A 19,833-nucleotide genomic window follows, 5' to 3' on the forward strand; every position below is an offset into this window, starting at 1 on the left:
CTATGATTCATTTGCTTATGTTGTTTTATTCAATTGAAATTTCCCTGCATGATATAAACGCTTATATTTGCTACCTCTGTTAATCGAACCATATAAAGAACGACAAGTTAAGAATAACGAATTGCAGTGAAACCACAGATGCAATACTTTCCGTTCATCCATTTCTATTTTTCCTAATCAGTTATTCGTATACTTTAACTCTCTTCGCTTTTAACGTGTATTGCTACGAAAGTCTACTTTCCTAATTGCACTTATGCACTCACATGATGGATAAACAAATCAGTTACGAAACTTGCAGTACCCTGACAAGTAATTCCTTACAAAATATACATGCATATGTACATGTACATATTCTTGCACACATGTAGACACCTCTCCTATACTATGTGTGGGGTCTCGTATATTTAACCATTTTTTTTTTTTTTATATATATTTCCATTCCTATATGTGTATGATATTCCCCACTCATGGGAAAAAAATAAATAAATAAATTATTTTGAGAAGATTGCAAAATTATAAATGTTTTTTTTTTTTTTTTTTTTTTTTTCTCTCTATCTCTCTCTCTCTCTCCTCCTTCTTGCAGTTGATTCTTACAGCTCCTTTAACGAAAACAGCTACTTAATTGAAAAAATAAAAAATGATGACGATGATAAAGAAAACAATTCTATATACAACAAAATATCCTCAAGTCTCATAGGTTTGGTCTTCACTACTACATGATCATTTCGCACGTCCCAAGTGGAGCTCTTTCATGTGTGTCGTTACAACATTCTGTATACTCCTTTCTTCTGTGCCTTGCACAATTTGAACATACCATTCATCTTTCCTATATAAAACCATCTTACCAAATTTGACCTATAACACAATCTTACCACACTTCTTATCGATCGTTTAACACACATCAAACCAAACTTTAGAACATCTTTAAATCGCCTTTCTCCTTCTATCTAGCCATGTTACAGGGCGTGGAAGTATTGTGTAATCTTTCCATTTTATACATTTTCAAGGATAATTACAAGTTGCATCCAGGTATGCATATGGCAGATGTAGAGAGTGCGCATCAAAATCTTGCCATGTATGTGTAAACCACCGGTTGGACGGTGCAAAAGAAGTGCACTCTGTGAAGTATGAAGCATGTACAATGTGTGAAACATGTACAATGTGTGAAATATGTACAATGTGCAGTATATGCTGTGTATATCCTTTATGAGTCCACCTTTTAAGTGAGTTTCTTAAAGAAAACTTCGATAGGGTCTCCATCTATAGAACCTACTTCAATCGAATCTACTTCTATCGAACCTACTTCAATCGAATCTACTTCTATCGAACCTACTTTAATCGAATCTACTTCTATCGAACCTACTTTAATCGAATCTACCTCAAGCGAACCCACTTCAAGCGAACCCATATTCCCCCTTCGCAGCAACACTTAGTGTAGTCCTGAGCCTGATAAAACTCCCTTGGTCGATCAAGCTCCTCTGGGCAATCATATCTGACAGTTTTCCTGTATGTGGATTTCGAAGAAAATATTACTTACTGGTGGGTTCCTTGGTGTGCATCCTGTCCTTGCTTATGTTAGGATGGATTCATCACAAAAACATTACAGTAAGTGTTGGGTTGTTAATGATGTACTTTTTTGGCAGTTCTCTGTGTAATGTCATAGGAGAAGCACAAGTAGTAGAATCTAGTAGAAGAGGTACAGTAAAATGTTCAGCAAAAAATGTTTCTATTTTCTTTGCGTTCAGAAAATTAAGTTTTGCAATTATGTCTTACTTATCTGGGTATTTATTATCAGTTATGACCAAGCAGCATATATTTCTAATTGGATCCATGTTACCTACAATAGTCTTCATTTCTTCCTTTTTTACAACCGAGAAAAAAAGTTATAGAAAATGTTCCGTGAAAGAACAAGTTAGATGTGTATACAAAATAGTAAAAATGTCCCACGTCAAAAATTTTATTATTTTTATTTTTCTTTTAATGTCTATGCCATCTTGTGGAAATACATTATTTTTTTATATGACCAATGAATTAAATTTTAGTCCAAATTTATTGGGGAAAATGGCAATGTTTCAATCTTTGGCTAGCTTAATAGCCATTTTATCTTATATGTTTCTATTTAGCACAATTGATGTAACCAAATTGATACTGTACTCTACAATTATAATAACTCCATTCGGATTACTTCCCTTGATAGTTGTAAAAAAAATAAATCTTCTTCTCAATTTACCTAGTAGCTTATTCATTATCACAGATACAATTCTCGTGGAATTTATTGCAGAATTTCAGACTATGCCTATATTAGTACAATGCTCACGTATAATACCGGAAGGATTTGAATCAACCATTTATTCACTCTTTCTATCAGCTAATAATTTAGCTATCATCACAAGTTCCTTTCTTACCTCACTACTAACATATCAACTTCAAATAACTTCAAAAAATTTTAATAATCTCCCTCTCATGATAATTATCTGCTGCCTTACAAATATTATACCCATTACATTTTTGTGCCTTTTCCCTGTCTTCAACAATAATATCAAGAGTGTACAGAATATAGCAAATTCCCCTCCTCCTCGTACCATATACGAATCAACACATTGTGCATCATCAGACAACTCAGATGCTGACGAAGAGACACATCTTTCTCGGGAACTTGAAGTAGATGCACTTCCCATGGCATTGTAACCGGAGCGATACAGAAGTAGTAGTCCCCCTGTGATTGTAGCTGAAGAAATAATACCAACAGGGTTTCATTAAACAAGTCCTATTCGAATATTCGTGGATATTTCCAATTTTTTTCACATAAAAAGAAGGTATTCATTTTTATGCGTAAATGGAATTAAAAACAGTTCGACATGTATATATATATATATGCATATTTTTTGTGCGCATTTTTTAATGGCCACTCATGGCATATCGCTTTTTTTTAATTATGCATTGAGTTCACACCTGGGGAAAGATGTGGATGTGTATATATGTAGACATAGGAGTAGACCTTATCCATATGTCTTAATGTTTATTTACATTCAATCTTTGCAAAAATGTTTAAAGGAGTGAAACAAATCGTCATTTGGTGTTTGACATTCATTTGAAACCAGTGGACATTACTTTCCCAAATTTTGAAGGACCTTTTTTTTTTAATTTTTTTTTTTTTTTTATATCAAAATTTTGTACAACACTCTCACAGTTCATCATTTTTATGTTATTGTTACACTTCACTGAGCTTTATCTTTTCACCTTTTTATTTATTTATTATTTATTTATTATTTATTTTTTTATTTATTCTTTTTTTATTTATTCTTTTTTTATTTATTCTTTTTTTATTTATTCTTTTTTTTTTTATTCTTTTTTTATTTATTCTTTTTTTATTTATTCTTTTTTTATTTATTCTTTTTTTATTTATTCTTTTTTTATTTATTCTTTTTTTATTTATTCTTTTTTTATTTATTCTTTTTTTATTTATTCTTTTTTTATTTATTCTTTTTTTATTTATTCTTTTTTTATTTATTCTTTTTTTATTTTATTTATTTTTTTTTTTTGTTGCTTTGTGTGCATACAGGCATGCCATAATTTATCACTCAGAAAGAGAGATAATCCCAACCCTTGTGATAAATCTGAAATTCATTAATCTTTTTGCGTTCATTCCACTTTGTGGCAAGACTAATTGTCTGAAATGGATTCTTCCCTGGACGAGAGTCCTTAAAATTATTAGACATACTCTCATCATTTTGTTCATTTTGAGAAATAGCGTAACAGTAAAATATGCAACCAGGATGGTGGTAAAATGGGGTGGGGATTTTCAAAAAAAAAAAAAAGAAGGAAATTGCTATTTTTTTTCACTTTTTACATGTGTTTAAAAGTTATCAATGCGCGTGCAATTTCACTCATCAACATTTCAACACTTCATCATTTCAACACTTCATCATTGCAACACTTCAACCCTTTTGCTATAAGTACAAATACTTTATTCCGCTGTTGGCAATTTGGCAACATGTTATATATGTGTGACGTAATAAAAACCGTCTCCTTTTAAGCAGAAAAAAAAATAAAATGAAATAAAATACAGGCGAGCCATGGGGAAATTATAAGATCGTCATTCACCAAATTGTACGTTGCTAAATCAGAAATGGCTTATAGTGTGAAGAATATTATTGGAAGAAAAAATTCATCCTTTATAATGTCATAGTTCGTCCTACATGTTCAAATGGTAGTCCCTTTTTTCTTTTTCTTTTTTTTTTTTTTTTTTTCTTTAACGCATTTTTTGCCTTTTCCACTTTTAATATCTACTTCAAATTGTGTTCATCACATATTTCAGATATTTCAACACATTCAGGAATTTCAGATCTTCCGGCTTTGTGAACTTTTGAAATTTGCGAAAATTTCAAAATTAAGCCACACAGAGAAATACACCCCTCTTCGCTTTTTTTCGAAGTGAGGAGGAAAAAGTTCATACTTAGGGTCACGTAAAAATTAAAAAAATCCTTGTAGATTTAATGCAAAACAAAAAAAAAAAAAAAAAAAAAAAAAAATCCTAGTATGTTTTTATGTATCAAAATTGTGACATAAAGTGAGATGAAAATAATGTAGAGAATTTTTAACAAAAGAATACTTCCATACAAATTTATTTCCATACTACTTTCGTAAAAACAGAATAAATGCTTTTACAAAATGGACCATTGTGAATATACAAATGAAGAAGGTGATGTTCTCGAGGAGCATGAAGGTATTTTGTTTGTTGTGATTTTATGTTCACAGTTTTTTGGTTTTTTTTTTTTTTTTTTTTTTTTTTTTTACAACATATAACATTTTCACACAGACAGCGGTTTTATTTTTAAAATTTGGAGAAAACCTTTTTTTTATGTACATATTACACACACTGTCGCTTTTGATCTTACAAAGAAAAAAAACAAAAAACAAAAAAAAATATTAATGTTTTTATGTATTCACTTATTTCCTTACTGAAGTTGTACGAACATTCAAAAAACACTACTTTGATGGCAAGGATGAGATGCACATTGCAGCCATTAAGGCCATAGCACAGTAAGACGAAAAAACATTCTGAGGAAATAAAAAGAAATTAAATGAGCAGTAGACCGAAAAAAAAAAAAAAAAAAAAAAGTAGAAAAGACAGAAAAGTTTACACTGTTCACGTTCTACTAATACCGTTCTAGTGAACAAGAGCTAAGATGAAATTACTTAAACGCTAATATGATAAGTAAAAACTGTAATGAGATGAAAATTACGAATAGTCAACACATCCAAGTGGGTACATTTAAAAAAACAAAACTCGTAATTTCATAAAAAAAAAGGAAATGAAAAAAGAATGCGCTTTAAAAAAAAAAAAAAAAAAAAAAAAAAAATATGTAATAACGTTTGTGATAAATAACACATTTCGTTGCTACAAAGTTAAAGCTATAGAACTTCTTCGAGAAATTAATGCATTTTTTTTTTTTTTTTCTGAACCAGTTACCTGCATTCTTATGTTCATATGTAAATGAACATGTACATTGCACACTTCGTGCTCTATGTCTTTTCCTCTCTACAGAATTTTACAAAGCAATTCCACAAAGACTAACTTCGAATTGTTTATTAACTTAAGTGAAGCTAAAATGAAGCTAAATAATTTTTTGAAAAACAAGAAAACGCAAAAAGAGATTATAGCTATGCCCCATTCTAAGCGAATGACCATTTATCCTATTCTTTCCTCTAGCGATATTTATCTTCACTTTTTAGTGAAAAAATATACACATAATGAGAACGTAAGGAAGATGTATATATGCATATATGTATATGTTCATATATTCACATGCCTATATGCGTGCTTGTTTTTGTATAGGAATTCCTTTGAGGAAACTGATTGGAACATATTCTCAAGAGGGGAAATTCCTTCCCTCCCCCATTTTGCATTTACAAATGTTCACATGATTGTAAGCAGTTTTATTTACGTCCCTACACCCCATTTCTCTTCGCTCTAAAAGAACTTTTCCAACATGAAAAGCCTGATGACCAGGGGCGCGAATAATTTTCCGGAAAGTGTTAAAAAAAGTTTAACTGCCATAGGAAATAGAAGCAATAGCATGTTCATTAATAGGAAGACAACCATCTTAACACATAGCAATTCTGAATGTGTAAAAAGCTTGTTATTAAATGTTGTAAAAAATCAAATGAAACAGGTGAGTGTCTATTTTACCAGCACAGAATATATTTGTGAGGACTATTTGAAGAAAGACAAAAATTTCGATGACAAGTTTATTCAAGATTTGCAGAAAGAAAATATTAAGGTAACCAAAATTCATTTTAATAATGTTAAGGATATATTAGGTACAATCGACTTTGTAGTTATAGGAACAGAACTCGTGTTTGACAATGGGGGAATTATTAACAAAAAAGGTATTAAAGTCTTAGCCGAATTATGTTCATTAAATAAAAAAGAATTTTATGTCGCATGTGAAGCATATAAATTTTTAAAAATTGAGAGAATAAAAAATTGGTCTCATGATCTTTATTCTTACTGTACCAAAAATATAGCTACCGAAGCTGGAAATTTTTATGAATTTCTACCACACCATTTTATTACTCTTTTTTACACGGACATTGGAATTTTTCCTCCATCTGCAATATCGTACGAACTGAATCAAATATACATAAACGACGCTATATAAAATTTTATATCCCCAATGTGCATAGACCACATTTACTGTACCACCGTTTCGTCTGCTTATCTATGCGATGTGTTATCTCTGCATATGGATACACGTATGCACAAATATGCATATTCACAAGTGTATTCTACTCGCATCACCACCATCCCCTTTCTATCTTTCTTCTCTCATGTTTTTTATGTACTCCTTATATAACTCATCCCTAGTATTTCCCTCTTGTTAGTCCCACACATTGTTGTACCATACTGTACTACATATCATTTTATTTGATTTGACTTCCCCAATTTTGTACCAACTCATTTTATCACATTGATTAAGGGTTCTGGGCCCCTTTACAGACATTTGGGGGTGAGGGTTGGGGGAAGTCCTAAATTTTTTATGTATTTTTTCAATTTTCATATTTTTAATTTGTTTCACCATTTCCATTTTCCCCATCTTTGCCTCTTTTTTTTTTTTTTTTTTTTTTTTCCTTTTCTATGACACAATCGAATCATAATAATGTGTTGATATTCCGAATTTAGACAAGCATATTTCCCTTCTTCAGTATGCATTTAAGGGAAAAAAAAAGAAAAAAATAATTTGCAACTTTAAAACAAATTGTTGCGAAGCTTTTGGAACCTCTGTATGTAGGTATATAGCACATACTATATGTTCAGCACAGTTTTACTCGACACTTTTTGGAATGGTTCCATTTTTTTTCTGTTTTTTTTTTTTTTTTTTTTTTCTTTACTTGTATAGCCCGAATATATGTATTCTTATTTTAACAGTCCTAACGTTGTGGCACTTATTTTTGCTATGCAACACATATTTGGTGCATATCTTTTTATTTCACTCATATGTTCTTTTGCATTAGAACTTAAAATTGTAGAAAAGCATAACCTTTCTGCCTATTCTCCTTTTGTTCTATACCGATTTAAATGTATATTCCTTACGCTTTTTCGTCCATTTTTCGTACATTTTTTTTTTCCTTCTTTTGCTCTTACTGCTCTCTTCAATTGGCGTCCGAGCCATCTCTAAAGGTTCGTTCAAAATATGTGTGCAAAGCAAAACCCCAATACAGATAAAACACAAACATGTGTATAATTCATGTACATATTCATTTATGTGTAACACATGTGTATTAAAATTATACCAAATGAATATGTTACCTTAATGCTACTTCAAAGTTAAGATTTATTTTTCTCTTCTTAAAATTAAAAGTGCAACAGTAATGTTGCTTCAGTATTTCGGCAAGCTTACTGCACAGTACAAAAAAAAAAAAAAAAAAAAAAAAAAATGGATTTTTTTATAAAAAAAAAAAAAAAAAAAAAAAAAAAAAAAAAAAATCACAAAAGGGGAGTTGTAAATACATATATACATGTTCACTTTGTCATCCCCATTTTCTACAAAATATAGTATATTTACACTCTTTCTCTTTCTCTTTCTCATTTTTTTTTTTTTTTTTTTTTTTGCAAAGGCGTAGATATATAAAAATTTCACTCGAATACTACTCTCTCTCCCCCTACCCTCGTCGTTTTTACCCATTTTCCTTTTTTAATAATATGAACTTCGTCTATTTACAAATTAAGCTGCATAATGGAATTTTAAAAAAAAACTCTCTAAATACATTTTCTTGTAGCAGTGCTTTCAAAAGAAGTAACCATGGGTGGTGCATAAGAAGTACAAGTTATAAACATAATAATAGCACATATGACAAAAAATTAAAAAATGTGAATAATATTACTATCGGGGAACATTTTGTCCATTCTCGATATTTTTCGTATCAATCGAACATTGTCACATGTTGTGATGAAACAAATTCAAAGAGGAAAAAAGAAAAGGATGAAGGAGATAACCCCATTGGCACCTCAACACAGGATGACGAAAAGATATATAACATATATAAAAATGGGGAAGAAACACTAGTATCGTTAAAAAAGGACAAAACTGAAGAAATATTGAGTAATGATCTTTTCCAAGAAGTGGACAATACTGAGAATCTCCCACCATACACTCATTTCATCATCGAAAAGTGCAAACTTAATACAAAACATGATGTAGACGATTATGAAAGTTCTTGGTATGTTGAACTTGTATATGAATTGCTAAACTGTACAAAAATTATGTTCGATTGCTCATGGATGACATCGATCGTAGGAACAACTCTATTTATGAGAATAATAATTTTACCACTAACTGTATCAGCAGAAAGGGACAGGAGAAAGCAGAAAATATTAAACCCATTAATAAAGGAATTAACAAATAAATTAAAAAGTAATGCACAAGATGGAAATGTAAAAAGGGCTCTTGAATTTAAAAAAAAAATTCTCAACATTAGAAACACACATGGAATATCTTTAATACCTAAATCGATTATATTAATGGCATGCTTTCAAACACCATTATTTTTTATATTTTATTTTTCTATGAAAAAAATGGCATCTTATCCAGAAATTTTTAAAGAATTTACTTTTGAATCTCCACTATGGCTTGATAGCTTATCTCTACCAGATCCTTATTACATATTACCCTTCCTTTCATCCCTCTTATTATTATCAAATAACGAATTAACAGCATTGATTGACAAAACATTGAGCAATAGTAAATTGAAATATACATACACAGATGAAAGTGATTTTCAAAAAAAAATGAAAGAAATCTCCCTAATAGCTATGAGGCTATTCTATATATCATCCTTATTTTTTTTTAAGTCTATGCCATCTGGGTTACTCCTCTATTTGATCACCAATACCTTCTTTCAATTACTCACTACCCAAATTTGTAAACTCAAAATTGTTGAAAGGTTTTTGGACTTACCTCCACTATATTCCAGGGGCTTATCCATGCAGAAGGATGGGAAACCGACCGATTATTTCGATTCCAGACGAAAAAAGGGTGTTCACATGAACGACTTATTACAAGATAAGTTCATGTAAACTGATTCATTTACGTACGAGGGGGTGTGTACCATAGGAGAGGGGAAAGAAGGAGAACAGAAAGAAAAAGAGGAGAAAGTAAAAGAGAAGAAAGAAAAAGAGAAGAAAGAAAAAGAAGAGAAAGTAAAAGAGGAGAAAGAAGCCAAACAAGAAAAAGACGTGACACCAGAACTGTAATTGTTTCATAAATGCAGGGTCTATGCCTGCTCATGTATATTTCACCTACGCCCAATAATATTGGATATTCTCACATGTACACTACCCCTACATCCTTTATCAAATGCAACTATGGGATGGCCAACACTTTTGTCAATCAGTACAAGTTCGGAAAAAGTGAATTTATGTGTTATAGATATACATTTCTATTTTTTGGACATGTTGGACCAGAAAATTTTTTCACTACATTTTTTTTGTTATGCAGTCTCTATATTTTGTGCGTTCTGCTATCATTTTATTATTGTCACTTTATCATTTTGTCGTTTTATCACCATCATTTTTTTTTTTTTTTTTTTTTTTTTTTTTTTTTTTTAAATTATGCAGTGCATCCACTTTCATATAAACTTTCGTACCACTTAGAAGAACTTTTTTAAAATACAACATAATTCTTTTTGAATAAGCTGAGTAAAATGCTTTTTTTTTTTTTTTTTTTTTTTTTTTTTTGTGTGTGTGTGTATGTGTTTGCTACTTGAATGTATTTTCCACTGTTCATTCGTATAAGCACGGAATAAAGAATGTCAACACATATGCATGAGGAAGAAGGTGAAAATATTTCTAGGAAACAGAAACTTCAGGAACATATTTAAAAAGATATGTGTAAAACACAGAGGATAGTAAGGGAAATGAAATAATGGAAGAAACTGTGACTGCAATTTTTTCCTTTTTTTCCAGTTTTATCCTTTTTTTTCTTTTTTTTCTTTTTTATCCTTTTTTTCCCCTTTTTCCCATTTTTTTTTTTTTTATTCAAAAGAAAAATATAAAGATTTTCATATTCATATGTGTGAACACACACTAGAACAGCTTAGGTAGGCTTTTTTTCTTGGGTATTTAATTTATTTATATATATTTTTTTTTTTAAACAGTAAAATAAAAATGTAAGACTAAAATAGAGGAAAATATATATCACACGGGATATTTTCCTCTTCTGTGAAAAAATTGTAAAAACGAACAGGAAATTTTATTTAAAAAAAAAAAAAAAAAAAAAAAAAAAAAAGATATGTTTTGTTACCCATGACTATATTTTTTCTCTGCATTTTTACTCTTACTATACTTTCCTTTCTCCCTTTTCTTTTTCATATAATTTGTTTTTTTATTTTTTATCTTTTACTTTTTATTTTCCATTTTGGATTTACTTTTTTTTTTTTTTTTTTTTTTTTTTTTTTTTTTTTTTTGTGTGTTTCCTTCATGTATCTGCTCATTTTCAGAAAAAAAAAATAAAAAAGCTTAAACAATGTTTTTTCTTTTTTTTTCTTCTTTTGTTGACACCTATTCGGTATTTACATTTTCACTTATCCTATCTGTTCTATTTTTCATTAATCCTTTTTTTCTGTCCCTTTTTCCTCCCTCATCCGCTTCATCACACAATTTCCCGTTTAAATTTTGTGTACACTTGTTTAAACATATATATTCCCATATTTGATGATAACTTTTTTTATGTTCTTTCTTCCTATATGTTTTTATTTGATTTTTCTTCGATTTTTTTGTTTTATCAAATAAGTTTTCCATATAATATTCAAAAAGAGGAGAAGAACAGGAATAATAATTTTCTGTGATATGCAACAATTATATTTGTGCATGTAAAAGTAACAGCAGATTTTTTTTTTTTTTTTTTCTGTTGTTCTTTTTTTTTTTTTTTTCCACTTTGTTCTTTTCTTTTTCTTTTTTCGTCTCCTCTTCTTTTTCTTTTTTCGTCTCCTTTTCCTTTTCTTTTTTTCCCCTCTTTTCTTTTTTTTTTTTTTTTTTTTTTTTTTTTCTTGTTATTCTATTTTATCCTTTTTGAAATCGAAAAATTGAAACTATAAAAGGACTCACATTTTTACATGTTCAAGTGGTACTTTTTTTTTTTTTTTTTATGCGTCATCTTATTCTATGGCAAACTGCTTCAACAAACCCTGAACGTAATATTTTTATTCAGTTTTTATAAGTGTCATATACATCACATTGCACACACCCATTTTTCTCTTCATCTGGGCAATAGAAAAAAGTTCAAAGTTGTTCCATTTAACATAACCATAAGTTTAGGTTGATATATAACTCATTCTTACAGAACAAATCCCGTGGCCATCCTTCTCCTCATTTCTACAACATCTGTGCTGTCATATATGCAACCCAACTGTCTCATACACAACACGCACGCTTAACACGCATACACTTGCATGCAAGTCTTCCCATTCATGGATTCCACCAACTATCCATAATTAAGAAAAAAAATAAATAAAATGTGCAATCAAAATGAAAAAAGTTGAAAACGTAAATTGTGAACCCGAGGAGAAACCAAGTGAGCGCGAAAAGAGTTCCAATAATGAAAATAAAATAAACCACTTTAATGAAAAAGATGAAGAGAATACTTTATCTAGGATGCAACATGACGCTAGTGTGTCAATAAATGAGACTAATGCATCGACAAATGAGACTAATGCATCGACAAATGAGACTAATGCATCGACAAATGAGACTAATGCATCGACAAATGAGACTAATGCATCGATAAATGAGACTAATGCATCGATAAATGAGACCAATGCATCGATAAATGAGGCTAATGCATCGATAAATGAGACTAGTGAACATAGCATACAAGGAGAAGAAACTACTATTACCACCATTAGTAAGAATCAGAATGTATCACACGAGGTCATCACCGACCAGGGTCGTCTAACAACAGGCAAATCGCACACCGATAGCCATTCTAATGGTAAATCATTTAACGAAGATGTTGAAGATAAAATAATCAGGAAATATCTGAGTAAGCAAATGAGCGATATAGGTTTAAATCTCATCAAAGAGAGTGGAGACAGTGAAGAAACAAAAGAAAGTAAAAAAAGAAGAAACGATGGAGATGCAAATGGAATCCACAAACTTCCACCCGAACGTTCGTCCAAATTTGCACATGAACATGTTAACATTATCACTGACAGTAGCAGCAGCGATGATGATGTTTCAATATTGAAAAAGCTCAACCTTGCAAAGGTAAAAATAGGAGAAAAAAAAAAGCCAAATATGGGAACGTCGGATGTAGGAGGTACAATTTTAAAGATAAAGAAAACAAATGAAGGTACAGAAAAAATAAAAAGCATAAAGCGTTCAAGATTCAGTGACGATATAAAATGTGCAAATAAAAAAAAGAATGAAAATACAGAAACAGATGTAAGCAGCGATGACGAATACTTAATAAGTTTAATTAACAATAACAGTAGTAGTGATAAATTATGTGATGTAAAAAGATGCGAAAGTGTAAAAAGGAACAGTACACATCTATTAAATGGGAATGTTTTAAAAAAAAAAAGACTAAGTGATGCAGCAGATGAAGAACATACCCCTTCCGGAGAAGAACGTAGCATATCCAGCTTGGATTCGGATGCACCACTCCTTGTTAAAAGTAAATTAAAAAATAAAGTGAATGCATATTCGCGAGACACAGGCAATAAAAACAGAAATAGTAGCAATACTTGTAGTACCAGCAATAGTGGAAATAGTGGCAGTGCCAGCAGCGGGAACCTGAAGCAAGGCGTCCATCATAGCAGTGAAAGCAAAAAAATGAATATTCCGAAAAAAAATAGTGTAGTGGCTCAAGTAGCCAAAAGTAATGTAAATGAAAAGAAAAGGATTGCAAGTGAAAACAGGAAATCCTTAAAGAAGAAAAAAAAAAAAAAGATAAAAGTAAAAAGGGCAAAAATAAGGAAAAAAATAAGGAAAAAAATAAGGAAAAAAATAAGGAAAAAAATAAGGAAAAAAACGAGAGAAAAAGTACCACGGGTTTGCAGAAAGTTGCCCGCAAGAGCACCTCCACGGAGGTACGCCTAAGTGGCGTAGCTGTGAAAAATAAAAAGATACAAAAAAAAAAAAAAAAAAAAAAAAAAAGCGAAGCGAAAAAAATAAAAAAACGCACAAAATCAAAGGTGGCAATCATGTAATTATTAAAGATAAGCATAAACATAAGCAACATACACATAGAAATGATGAAGATTATGAAAATAGCTACAATAACGACAATGAAACAGATTCCATTGTTATAGGTACATTTGACCCCCATAATAGGACACCAAAGGAAAAACTTGTGGCCCAGCTACTCATTCGCTGGTGGTACGTTCTCCCAGATTGGCCAATACCAGATTTCAACTATGAACCCGAATTGACAAAAAGAAAATTGAAGTTAGTCTCTTTGGAAGAATATGAAGACAAAGAGGATATAGACAAAGATGGATTCAAGAAAGTATACCAAATTTCTGCATTCCCTGGAGTTTTTAGAGATGCAACAGGAAAGGCATACGACTTAAGAGACAAAGACACATGTCCATGTTACAACAATTTAATTAAAAAAACGGACATCGAGCTCTTGCAACTTATATGTGAAGCCATTAAAAATCAAATCAAGTCTTTGAAAAATTCCCCCTATAATGAAACGTATAAGGAAAAAACACTGGAAAAGGAGTTAAAAGATGTACAAGTGAAACTTAACCGAATTACAAAAAAAAATGAAACAAAAAAAAAACATGATGGGGGAGAAGCGAACGAAGCGAATGAAGCAGACGGAGCTGGCGAGGCAGACAAAGTAGATGAAGGATAAGAAGAAAAACAACAAATGGTAAAACTTAGTGGTGTATTTTTTTTTTTTTTTTTTTTTTTTTTTTTCCTCCACCCCCTCCTATCAGGAGAACTTTCCCAGGAGAAAAAGTCTATCTCTTCCCATCGATCCATTCATCACAGGGTCGTATTTGTTTGATCTAAATTTTTCAGGCAAAAAAAAAAAAAAAAAAAATGTTCCCAAAGGGGCATCATCTCTATGCCGTTCTTTTCTTTTTTTCTTTTCTTTTTTTCTTTTTTTTTTTTTTTTGTGTGTGTGTGTGTGTGTGTGTGTGTGTGCATATACAAGGGAAAAGTTGCTCACAATTGTTTCAGGGATCCAATGGTTGGCCCCATATAGGAGAGGGATAAATAACCGGCGAAATTGTCATTCTTTTTTCACACTTTTCACTTCTTTCCATTTTTATTCCTCCCCATTTTTACTCTTCCCATTTTCACGCCTCCCCAGCTGTGCCTCATTTCATTACAAAGTTTATTACTCGATTTGGAATATACACAACGTTGACAAGTTTTTTCCCTCTTTTATTTTCTTTTTCGATTCGACCCCGTATCACATTTGTGGCCTCTCGTATGACATTTTGTGAATGATTCGCATAATCGGGGTGTTTCTTCACATTTTCACAATCCCTCGATTTGTTCGAAACTTCAGATGTGTCAATATCAATAAAGGCCACGTGCTTATTATTCAATCTAATGGACAGCCTGTTCAATTTCTCTTCCTTCAATTGAAACAGTGATGGCCACCTGGAAAAGAACATTAATTTGGAATTACAAAAATAGCAAATATGCTTTTTTTTCTCCTTTTTGTACTTTTTCAAATAATAAAACCAAAATTCTTCACAAATGTGTGGGCAAAATGGATATAATAATTTAATAAATATTAAAAAGATCTTTAAAGGTACATAATCCCAATTTTTTATCTCATTGAAAAACATCATAAAAAAAGACACAGCCGTGTTTAGCTTCATAGTATTTATACATGTAGTTATTTTATTGATGTAATAATTTGCTTTTTCTTTTTTTTCCTTTTCAATTTCCTTGTTTTTCTTTTTTATTATAATGCTTGATAGTTCTTTCGATAAATGATCTTCACTTTTCAATTTATGAAAATACTTTTTTAATAATACTACTTTTTCTTCAAACATTTTTCTATCTCTCTCATCATGCCCTTTCCCACTTCTAATTTTATCAAACTTCAGGATTAATTGTTTATTTCTTTTTTTTCTCATACAAGATAAGCAAATTATATCGTTATTGTTATAGTACCCCACAGTATTAGATTCTGTTTCATACATATCATTCTTGTTTTCATTTATTTCTAAATTAACAGTTCCTTTTCGTTCATTATGTTGGTCTTCCCCTATCTGAACATTAGAAGAAACAATTTTACTTTCACTTGGTTCCTTCTTCTTTCCAAATTTTCCCATCTTCTCATCCCTCTTGACATTCGTCGTTTCTCTTGTTTTTATAAAAAAATTATACAATTTGTTCAAGAACTTAAAGGTTCCTTTTATTCCTTTTAAATTCCATTTTTTATTTTGATCTATGGGTCCTAAAAATAGAATGTGTAAACGTAAACAATCCGACCCATATTTCTTCACTACATCATTCGGATTAACTGTGTTACCTTTCGATTTAGACATTTTTTCAAAAATTGCTTTAACTTCAATATCTGGATATTTCTTTAAATAATATTTTCCTTCTCTTTGAATTACATATTCTTCATCAATTTGATACTTTTTGTATTTCTTCCCTACCATTATTGGTTTAATTCCTCTTATCATTTTTTCTATTGCATTATTTATTTCTTTTTCTTTTTCCTTTTCTACACAAAGCGCATCTGTCTCTTCGCCTCTACCATTTTTATTTTTCATATTTCTCTCATGCGAATGGTTCATTTCGGGATGCTCTATTTCAGTCCCATTCTCACTCCCTTCTTTAGCACCCATGTTAAGTTCACCTTTTGCATCGCCATTGTTACTTCTACTGGTGATGCAACTTCTACTATCACTGCAAGTGCTACTATCACTGCAATTACTACTATCACTGCACCTGCTACTTCCACTAGAGCCCGTGTTTGTATCTGCACATCTGTCATGTATGACCCCACGTGATGCACCTCTCCCGTTTTGTGTTTGCTCACGCAAAACAGCAGAGTAGCTAATCAGATTACCCATGCGTGTGGTGTAAACAAAAAATGATGTTGCACTAAGCAAGATCCCTTGATTAAACAATTGCTGAAAGGGTTCTTTATGATTAACCAATTTGAGGTCATACAAAAACTTGTGGAAGAATCTTGCATAAAGCAAATGTAGCACAGCATGTTCACTTCCTCCAACGTATAAATCAACAGGAAGCCACAATTTTACTTTTCCTTTATCAAAAATTTGTTCTTTATTTTTCGAATCCAAGTATCTTAAGTAATACCAACTAGATCCAGCCCACTGAGGCATTATATCACATTCTCTCTTGTACATAACATTATTTTTTTTTTGAAAAATCCATTTTTTAAATCTCGAAAGGACAGGCGTATAACTTTTATTTTTGCTTTTACTAACTTCATATATTCTTTTATCAAACTTTGGTAGATGTACAGGAATATTGTCTATGTATATGTCACTATCCAATGAATTGCAGATATTTTTAATTTCAATGTTGGAGTCATTGGTGGATTCTTTCTTTGGGGTGGAGGAGTTGTCATTCGAGTGGGTAGCATTTTCCATATGAGGAGATTCCTCCCTCGATGCATTTGGCTTCGCCTCCAATGATTTCAACTCCTCATTCTCTTTTGTGCTTCTCACTGGGAAAAGAAATGGAAAAGGTTCTCCCCAATACCTCTGTCTCGAAAAAAGCCAATCCCTCAAATTATAAACACTTTTTCTTTTGCCATAATTAGATGCACGCAAGAAGTTGTGAGTCAATTCCCTTTGTCTAGTTTCACTCACTTGTGTGACATTTCCCTTTTTCACAAAAAGAATATTCCTATTATTTTCTAATATGAATGCACATACAAATATAGGAATATACTGATTGATTATAGGGTTGTAAATAACCGAACCCGTGAAATAAATACTTTCATTTTTTAGTCTCTCATTATCGCTCTGTTTAACCGTTTTTCTCACGAAGTTTAATAAATATTTTCTTTTATTTACAATTTGCTTGATGTTCGGGTGGTTAACACTGATTAGAATTTTATCTCTCTGAAAAATGGCTTCTTTATAATTTAAAAATATTTTCACATACAAATCTTTCTCATTTTCTATTTTATAGCTTTCCACTTTTAATAAATCTTCTTTTTTATTTTTACTCTGGTCTTTTTCTGAACTTTCCCATAAAGAGCATATCCTGTGGAAACTTGGTTCTACCTCACTTAGTAAATTCCATACTTCACCCTCCTCCTCCTCCTTTTGTACCTCATAATTCTCACGATTACAATCAAGATGAATCGGATGTAAAAAATCATCTAACTTGTCTTCTGTATGATCCACATCTTTTAGTCCCTTTTTCTCCTTCACATCACGATCAGGCCACTTTGAGTGCATCTGATAGGTAGCTAAAGAGGAAGCGTCATCCTCTTCTAACCCTCTTACGAATGAGGAAAAGAATTCATAGCGAGAAACACCATGCAAAGGTGCATCATCTATTTCATGCGAATACAAATAATTAAACAAAAGCGTGAGTTCTACATTTCTGTAGATGCTACTGTAATGAACATGCGTCATGAACTTACATGAACGTTCATATAAAAATGTCTGATTAACCCATTCGTCAAAAAGTATAATTCTAGCTTTTATAATTATTCCTTTTTTTTCACCTATCCAATTAATTTGCATATTTTTTATTTTCTCTGGCCAGTTGATAAGTTTCAAATCATCAATTAGTCTATTTGCATATTTAGTAATCCTAAGATACCATTGTAATAATTTCATTTTTTTAATTTTTAAAAATTCTAAATTATTCATTTCATTTTTCATCTCATCATTTGAAATTACACAATTAATTCTTTTTGACCAATTTACATAAGACTTCTTTTTATATCCTAATCTGTTCATATACATTTGTATGATAATCCACTGAGTCCATTTATAAAAACTTTCATCACATGTGTTAATTTCTTCATCCCAATTAAACAGAAATCCTAACTTTATTAGCTGCTTTTTAAAATTCAAAATATTCTTCTTTATAATTATTCTTGGATCTACTTTCAATTTCATTGATAATCTGTCACATGGTAATCCGAAACTATCCCATCCGATAGGGTGAAAAACACAATGATCGTTCATACGTTTGAATTTACTAATCACATCTGTTATTGTAAAGCAGAGAATATGACCCATGTGAAGTCCTTGGGCTGATGGGTATGGAAACATATCCAAGATGTAAAACTTTCTTCTCAATTTTCTTCCTTCACCATTTTCATCTCTTCCTTTTATTTTGAAGTTCTCTTCAGCATCACTACTTTCGTCTCTCCCTTCTTTTTGGAAATCTTCCTCTGAATCACTCCTGTCGTTCCCAATATTTTTTCCCACAAACTGTTTGTTGAATTGTTCAAAGTCTCTATCCAACAGTCTCTTTGAATTCCACACGATTTGCCATTTCCTCTCGATGGATCTAAAATCATATGCTTTTACCCTATACACATATCTTTTCCTTTTCCCATTTCTTGTAAAGGTCATACCATGACCTGGGTGTACGAACGAATAAGTACCATCTTTAAATGGAATTTTTATTGAAAACACATTATTATCCTTTTTACATACCAGTAAGTAGTATATGACAATTGTTAGAATTAAGCTGAATGGCATGCCACAGACATGTTATGTGTAATGCTCTAGCGGAGAAAAAAATATATATATATGAAAAAATATGCAAAAATGGGCAAAAATGGGCAAAAATGGGCAAAAATGGGCAAAAATAGGTTAAAAAAGGAGAAGAATAAACAGAATGGAAGACGAACGATTCACAAAACAACCCCCATGAGGTGCACCTTCTTTTTTCTTCTTTCTTATTTATACCATATTTGTCCCTCACATTGAGTATGTTTTGTGTAATCTTCTTAAAAATATATATAGTAAGTGTTAATGAAAAAAAAAAAAAGGCACGGGAGGAAAAACTTCTCTCAAAAATAGTCTTCTTATTCTTCTCATCAGCGTGTAGGTATAAGCCCATAGTCACATGAACTCAACAATTAGAAGAACAACAACAACATAGTGTTATGTCAATTTCTGAAGATCTATCAAAAAAGAAAAAAAAAAAAAAAAAAAAAAGAAGGGAAAAAGGCTGAAATTGTGTGTACACGTCAAATTTCATCAAATTGCAAATATGTTTAGCGAAGGATATATGCACAGGCAAAAGTAGAGGAAAAAAATAAAATAAAAAATAAATGAAGTAATAAAAATCATAAAGGGCTGCATCTTTTTTTTTTTTTTTTTTTTTTTCTTGCCCCTATCTAT

The 19,833-nt window shown here is 31.0% G+C and overlaps 5 protein-coding genes across 5 annotated transcripts; 4 read left to right on the forward strand and 1 right to left on the reverse strand.

The window, feature by feature from the left end:
• Nucleotides 1–266: 266 nt before the first annotated feature.
• On the forward strand, nt 267–2,688 carry PGO_050300 (folate transporter 1; the record flags this gene model as incomplete). The annotated part of the gene is made up of 4 exons (XM_028686408.1): nt 267–309; nt 584–697; nt 952–1,029; nt 1,424–2,688. 4 exons carry the CDS (start codon nt 267–269, stop codon nt 2,686–2,688), a joined length of 1,500 nt encoding a protein of 499 aa, XP_028542209.1.
• A 1,983-nt stretch (nt 2,689–4,671) lies between these two features.
• Nucleotides 4,672–6,665, forward strand: PGO_050310 (translation initiation factor EIF-2b alpha subunit; the record flags this gene model as incomplete). Its single annotated transcript, XM_028686409.1, has 4 exons — nt 4,672–4,726; nt 4,968–5,043; nt 5,549–5,762; nt 5,982–6,665. The coding sequence occupies 4 exons, from the start codon at nt 4,672–4,674 to the stop codon at nt 6,663–6,665; spliced, it is 1,029 nt and encodes a 342-aa protein (XP_028542210.1).
• A 1,541-nt stretch (nt 6,666–8,206) lies between these two features.
• PGO_050320 (mitochondrial inner membrane protein OXA) lies at nt 8,207–9,580 on the forward strand (the record flags this gene model as incomplete). The annotated part of the gene is made up of 1 exon (XM_028686410.1): nt 8,207–9,580. One exon carries the CDS (start codon nt 8,207–8,209, stop codon nt 9,578–9,580), a length of 1,374 nt encoding a protein of 457 aa, XP_028542211.1.
• A 2,448-nt stretch (nt 9,581–12,028) lies between these two features.
• PGO_050330 (hypothetical protein, conserved) lies at nt 12,029–13,600 on the forward strand (the record flags this gene model as incomplete). The annotated part of the gene is made up of 1 exon (XM_028686411.1): nt 12,029–13,600. The coding sequence occupies one exon, from the start codon at nt 12,029–12,031 to the stop codon at nt 13,598–13,600; it is 1,572 nt and encodes a 523-aa protein (XP_028542212.1).
• A 1,235-nt stretch (nt 13,601–14,835) lies between these two features.
• Nucleotides 14,836–19,185, reverse strand: PGO_050340 (leucine--tRNA ligase; the record flags this gene model as incomplete). Its single annotated transcript, XM_028686412.1, has 1 exon — nt 14,836–19,185. The coding sequence occupies one exon, from the start codon at nt 19,183–19,185 to the stop codon at nt 14,836–14,838; it is 4,350 nt and encodes a 1,449-aa protein (XP_028542213.1).
• Between the last annotated feature and the right edge of the window lie 648 nt (nt 19,186–19,833).

This window comes from Plasmodium gonderi, assembly GCF_002157705.1.
Source record: "Plasmodium gonderi DNA, contig: Chr05, whole genome shotgun sequence".
NCBI classification, from domain to species: Eukaryota; Apicomplexa; class Aconoidasida; order Haemosporida; family Plasmodiidae; genus Plasmodium; species Plasmodium gonderi.